Genomic DNA, 6,124 nt, shown 5'->3' with positions numbered 1-6,124 from the left:
TTAAGATAAAACAATTAATTATGTGTTATCAATATGTGTTATAAGCGTAATGATAAAACATTATTAATTTTCATAATATGGATTTATGTTATAAAGATTTTAAGAAAAAACCAATTTAGCAAGCTGCAAAGAACAATGTAAATAATCGCTTTTTCGTATTTAATGTCCAGCCCAAATACGTGTTGCTTGAATTCATTTAATTCAAATTAAAGGGGGGTTGACTCTTGTGTTATGCAAAAAATAAAAAAATAAAAATAATGAAAAGTTCATTAGACAGCGATTAAAAAAAAGTTTATAAAATTTGAAGGTAAGATTTTAAATAAAATAAAATTTATTGTAATCATAAAATTAATTAAAAAATAATTATTATTTAAAATTCATAACTTCAAATCTAACATAATTAATTTTTATTTTTAAATAAAAAAATACTTTATTAACAAATACCAGAACACATCATCTAACTAAATTGATTTTTTTTTTTTTTTATTTTGACTGTATGGGCAATCATATTCGAGCTGCCACGGTCGGTCCTACCTCTCGTTGATTTGAAGGACATCATAGTCCGCAGTCATTGACACACACAATTCATAAAATTACATTTAACAATGTATTTATAACTGCTATCTTACAAATCTGCACTGCACCTAATAAAATTTACGGAACATAAGTGACAATTCAAAATAATAATTTATTTATAAAAATAAATAAAGAAGAGGACTAGTTGGGGGCATGCAGTTCAACTTCTAGTGTCTTTCTGAACATATAAATGTAATTTTTCATTGGTGGTCCTCCCTCCCTCCTATTAATTGTCCTATTGTCTGAACTGAACATGTAAATTGTATGGTACAATTGTTTTGGAAAGCATAAAATATAGAGAGGTTGAGGCCAAATGGGCACGTCACGTTTGGCCAGGCCAGGGGGATGGGAAAGGAATGGAGGCAGGTAGTGGAGCCCCCAACCCAAACACCCCCCCTCTCCCCTCTCTCGGGAAAACTTTTACAAGTTTCGGAAGACAACAATGCGCTTATGCGCACGAGAGAGAGAGAGAGAGAGAGAGAGAGAGAGAGAAGATCGTTTGAATCAATTGTTTTTGTAACTTATTGAAGCCAACAACAATGCACACGCCCACTCCCTCCTTCAACGCCTGCTTTGGCTTGGCTTGGCTTGGCTTGGCTTGGCTTTTTTCTTGACATGATGGAAGGAATACGACTTCCCTCCCTTCAAAACCATCAACGTTACATCCACCACAACCACATAAATCTCAAATTTCATTTCAGATGCTTACCTATAATATTAAAGTTCATAATAATAATAATATTACAATAAGTAAACATCAGTTTTTTTTTACAATTATCATTCATTCCATTTTTCATAGAATTAACAAAAATAATAATAATAATAAAATCTGCAAAAGACAAGTTTCTAGCAAGCTAGCTTCATTCTCAATTTCTAACACCACGTACCATGGATCAATAACAATCATCTGAAACAGGCTGCTATACATATTCCATTCAAATCTTAATATCATCACAACTCTCCCTAATTTACTAAGTACTAGCTCTTTACAATCAACCCTAGTAATTCATTCTTCATCATCAATGCTTATTCCTACTGGCAACTGGCATTATTAATTAATATTGTAAGTAGCCGACGAAGAGGAGGAGTACACAAGAGAGCAATTCGACGACCCTTGCCTTTGCCCCTGCAGCAGCAGCAGTTGTTCTGCCGGCCTCCCAGTCGACGACGGATTTGCCGGCCGGCCCTCTCCCTTCTTGTGGGAGTCGCCCGCGGCCGCCCCCTCCTGTTTGATCTCCCGCAACAGCGCCACCACATCCTTCATGGCGGGGCGGTCCTCCGGGCGGTTGCTGGTGCAGAGCAGAGAAATGCCAAGCGCTTGCAGCATTTCCTGTACTTGGGAATCGGGGTGCCCCTGTAGCTTCGGGTCGATTACGTCAACCGGGTCTTTCTTGCTCCTCAGGTGCTCCCGGACCCACTGGATTAGGTGGTGCTGGTTATCGCACAATGATGGATCCGCGGGCCTTTTTCCTGTTATGATCTCTAACAACACCACACCGTAACTGTACACGTCGCTTTTCTCGGTGATCTTTATCATGCAACCGTACTCTGCAATGCACATCCACAGCCACATCCAAAATCCGTCAAAATCTTGCAACGATTTTCTTTCTTTCGCTTAAGATCTTGTGATAATATTCTTGTGGGCATGCTTCCTACTTCCTACTAATCCAAATCGTGAATTCGTGACAATGCAGCTGATGTGATTTTGGGGGCATTCATCCACCACAAAAAAAAGGTGATATGTATGCATAATAATAAGATCATAATAATGGTAATAATTGCCCAATCGATGTGGATGAAGCCACCAAATCTCTAACCTAACTAGCACATAATTGAAGCCATCACGTCCTTTGGCTTCAATTCCATATAATATTCAGCTGTCTCCATCAAAATAATAGCAGACAGTGATAGCAATATAGCCTGTTCATCGACTCTGTTGACAACATATGTTCTTTCGTCCTCACTTCTTTTTCATTTTTATACATACATACATACATAGAATAATAATGGTATCGAGTCCGAAATCTCATTTCGGATTCAACATCCGTGTCCCTCTATGTATTGTATTCAAATTATTAACAGAATTTAATTGGATCAAGTACGTATCTTATTTTTCAAAAAATAATAAATAGTAACAAATTTAGGAAATAACAAGGAAAACAGAGGAAGAGAAGTCTTACCGGGTGCAATGTAGCCGAAGGAGCCTGCGAATTGCGGGTCAGCCGAAAAAGAACCCGGTTCACTCTGGACGAGCCGGGCTAGTCCAAAATCAGCCAAGCATGCCTCGTAACGGTCACCTAACAGTATGTTGTGAGCCTTCACATCTCGGTGGAGGATCGGCGGGACGCAGTCGTGGTGCAAGTAAGCCAAGCCCTCCGCCACGCCCAAAGCGATCTTGAACCGTGTTTCCCATTCAAGGCCTCCGCCGCCACCTGTTTCATGTAACAGGGCACCAAGAGAACCGTTGGGCAAATAGTCATAGAACAATAGCTTGGTCTTCCGATTGGCCCCCCATCCCAAAAGCCGCACGATATTCCGGTGCCGGATTCGTGCCAGGGTGGCGATTTCCGACGAGAATGCGGAGGCGGAGAACTTCTCCGACAGCCGGAACCTCTTCACCGCGATGGTGGGACCGGACGGGATGGCTGCCCGATAAACGACGCCGGATCGACCGCGTCCGATTATGTTCCCAGGTGTTAAGGACTTGACCACTTCGGCGATGGAGAGGTCGAGCTTTTGGTACAGGGTGACCTCCCAGGGCGGTAGCATCATCTCCACGTCAGCTTCCACGTCGACGTTGTGATTGTGGGCCCGCCCCTGCAATATCTTTCCCCCTATGATGATGTAGATAGCCGCCAGGAGCAGGGCACACGCCGCGCACAGCAGCACCACCATCGCCACCCTCGCTGCAGCGTCGTGTCTGGCTGCGCCGTGGATGTCGCCGGCGCACTGCTTGCCGGAGAAGCAGAGGTCCTGGTTTCCGGCGAGGACGCTCAGCGGCAGCTTGGCGAAGAACGAGGTGTCAGGCAGGCGGCCGGAGAAGTTGTTGTGCGAGACGTTGAGCACTACGAGATTCTGGAGGTCCGCTAGGTAGCGAAGGTCGCCCGAGAGCTGGTTGTGGGAGAGATCTAGCACTCCGAGCTTGTTCAGCTCGATGAACTCGGCCGGGATTTTGCCGGAGAGCCTGTTCCAGCTGAGGTTCAGAGCAATCTCTAGCCCCGGAATCTTGCCCAAACTGGCCGGTATTTGTCCGGAGAGCTCGTTACTGCTCAGGTCCAGTAACTGCAGCTTCCAACAGGAACCGAGCTGCGGCGGAATCGGTCCTGAAAATCGGTTATCCGCGAGCACCAGTTTGGTCAGCGAATTCAGCGATCCGATACTAGGGCTTAACGTCCCTTCAATATTGTTCTCTGATAAATCGACAAACTGAAGCAAGATGAGTTTATTCAAATTCTCCGGCAGGTTTCCGGCAATTGAGTTCGAATGCAGGTCGAAAAAAGTAAGATTCCGGCAGCTCGAGATCTCCGGCGGTATAACTCCGGCGAGTCGATTCGTGCCGAGATCCAGGAAACTCAGATTCGTCAAATTCCCAATCTGCGGCGGCACCTGCCCGGTGATCTTGTTGTTGCTCGCCCTGAAACGAATCAGAGACGAGCATTTCCCAATGTCTGGCGGTATCTGGCCCGATAAATTGTTCGACAATAGCAACAGCTTATTCAGCCTCGGCAATTCGAATATGCCCTTCGGAATCGGACCCGTCAACGCGTTCTGAGACAAATCAATGGCTTCAAGGTTGCGACACGAGGACAGGGACGGAGGTATATTCCCTTCGAGCTTGTTTTGCCACAAGAACAGCAGCGTTAGATTCTTCAAATTCCCAAACTCAGAAGGGATAGTCCCACTGAGCTGATTGTTGTCGAGCTCTACATGCGTGAGGCTTTGACAATTGCCAAGCTGGGGAGGAATCTGTCCGGAGATCTGATTCACACTCAACTGCAGTTCTTGAAGAGAAGTCAAGTTCCCAAAACTGTCCGGAACCGCTCCAGTGAGCGAATTCATCGAAAAATCAATCAGCAACAGTTTCATGCAGTTACCAATCTCCGGTGGAATGGTACCCACAATATTGTTCTGCCAGAGAAGGAGATTCTGGAGGTTGCGTAGCTTTCCCAGAGTGGTCGGAATGGAGCCGGTGAGCGAGTTCTCGTACAAGTAAATGTTCTGGAGGGCGGTGCAGTCGCCGATTTCTTCTGGGATTTGGCCGGACAAGAGAGCAGTGTAGATGGCAATGGTTTGGAGGTTCTTGAGGAGGCCGAGGCTGGGAGGGAGGAAGCCGGAGATGCTCGTCTCAGCCAGCCCCAACATCACCAACTTGCTGCAGTTTCCGATTTCCTGCGGCAGCGGACCTTCAAGGTTCTTGTTGCCGCCGGCCCTTATGGCTTGAAGCCGCTTCAACTTCCCTATGCTGCTCGGAATTCCACCGCTGAGCTGGTTGTCGTACAGAATCAGCCACTTCAAGCTCGTGAGGTTGCCGATTTCATCCGGGATCGATCCGGCCAGCCGGTTGGTGTTGAGGTGGAGCTCCTCCAGCTTATACAAGCTGCAAATCTCAACCGGGATTACGCCGGTCAATGCATTGTCGCTTAAGTCCAAGTGGGTGAGTTCCCGGAGATCACCGATCTCTTTGGGGATTGAACCGGTGAAATTGGTCCCGGTCAAGACAATCTTGTGCAGGGACATCAATGAGGTGAAGTTGGGAGGAAGAGTTCCAAGCAAATCCATGTACCTCAGATTGAGCTCCACGACTTCATTGTTGGGGTTGCAGGATATGCCGAACCATGCACACGGAGTTTCATCGCTAGGGTTCCAATTACTCAACACACTACCCCCATTGTTGAAGCTTGTCTTCCAGGAGAGAAGAGCCTGGCCTTGGTGGTTGACGGCGGAGCAGCCGGGGATTATTAAAAGCAGCAGCGGCAGCAAAAAAGAGGAGACGAAGAAGAGGGTCGTCCATGGATTATTAACAGGCATTACAGCTACTACTACTACAACTACTGCTGCTGCTTCTGCTACGAACTCCAATGAGAGGCAGCGCAGAAAAGAGGGAAGCTGGAGCGGTCTTGGGGGAAGAAAAACCAAATCATGTTTCGTGGGCTACGAACAGTTAATAAAACTATTAAGAGTAGAGGGCGAGAGACCCAGAATCCCGGGATCCAAGAAACAGCTAGGCCATGATGTTTGTGCAGAGCATTGAGAAAATGGAATTTTTGAGAGCTGTTTTTGGGTGTATAATTGTTTATGGAGACGAGGGATGGAGAAAGAAGGACGCCACTGTTATTTTTAAATCGAAGCTGTCCATGTTTGGTTCCTCAGCTTTTATCTCCTCACATGGGGGGCCTTTATCACCACTAACAGTATGTTTCATTTCTCTGTCCCAAGACGACAACACAACAAAATCAAGCTCAAAAATACAGGTCAAAAAATGGAGAGGACTTATTTTCCTGATTTGACAGTTTTTGTATATGGGAGTGAGAAACGAAAATGTGAATCT

General features: G+C 45.6%; 1 protein-coding gene across 1 annotated transcript; it reads right to left on the bottom strand.

Annotated features, from left to right (window-relative positions):
* Positions 1–1,414: 1,414 nt before the first annotated feature.
* LOC127795638 (leucine-rich repeat receptor-like serine/threonine-protein kinase RGI4) lies at positions 1,415–5,923 on the bottom strand. The gene is made up of 2 exons (XM_052327434.1): positions 2,757–5,923; positions 1,415–2,124 (listed from the first exon to the last, which is right to left on the bottom strand). Exons 1-2 carry the CDS (start codon positions 5,602–5,604, stop codon positions 1,628–1,630), a joined length of 3,345 nt encoding a protein of 1,114 aa, XP_052183394.1. The 5' UTR covers positions 5,605–5,923; the 3' UTR covers positions 1,415–1,627.
* Between the last annotated feature and the right edge of the window lie 201 nt (positions 5,924–6,124).

Source organism: Diospyros lotus, chromosome 2 (assembly GCF_014633365.1).
Source record: "Diospyros lotus cultivar Yz01 chromosome 2, ASM1463336v1, whole genome shotgun sequence".
NCBI lineage: Eukaryota > Viridiplantae > Streptophyta > Magnoliopsida > Ericales > Ebenaceae > Diospyros > Diospyros lotus.
The sequence above is the reverse complement of the archived record's forward strand: the minus strand, read 5'-3'. Positions and strand labels throughout refer to the sequence as shown.

Excerpts from the sequence above, each read along its gene's own strand:
- LOC127795638 (XM_052327434.1), bottom strand. The coding sequence starts at position 5,604 with ATGCCTGTTAATAATCCATGGACGACCCTCTTCTTCGTCTCCTCTTTT. Across the intron at positions 2,125-2,756 it reads CTTCGGCTACATTGCACCCG|AGTACGGTTGCATGATAAAG; the intron begins GTAAGACTTCTC and ends TGTGCATTGCAG.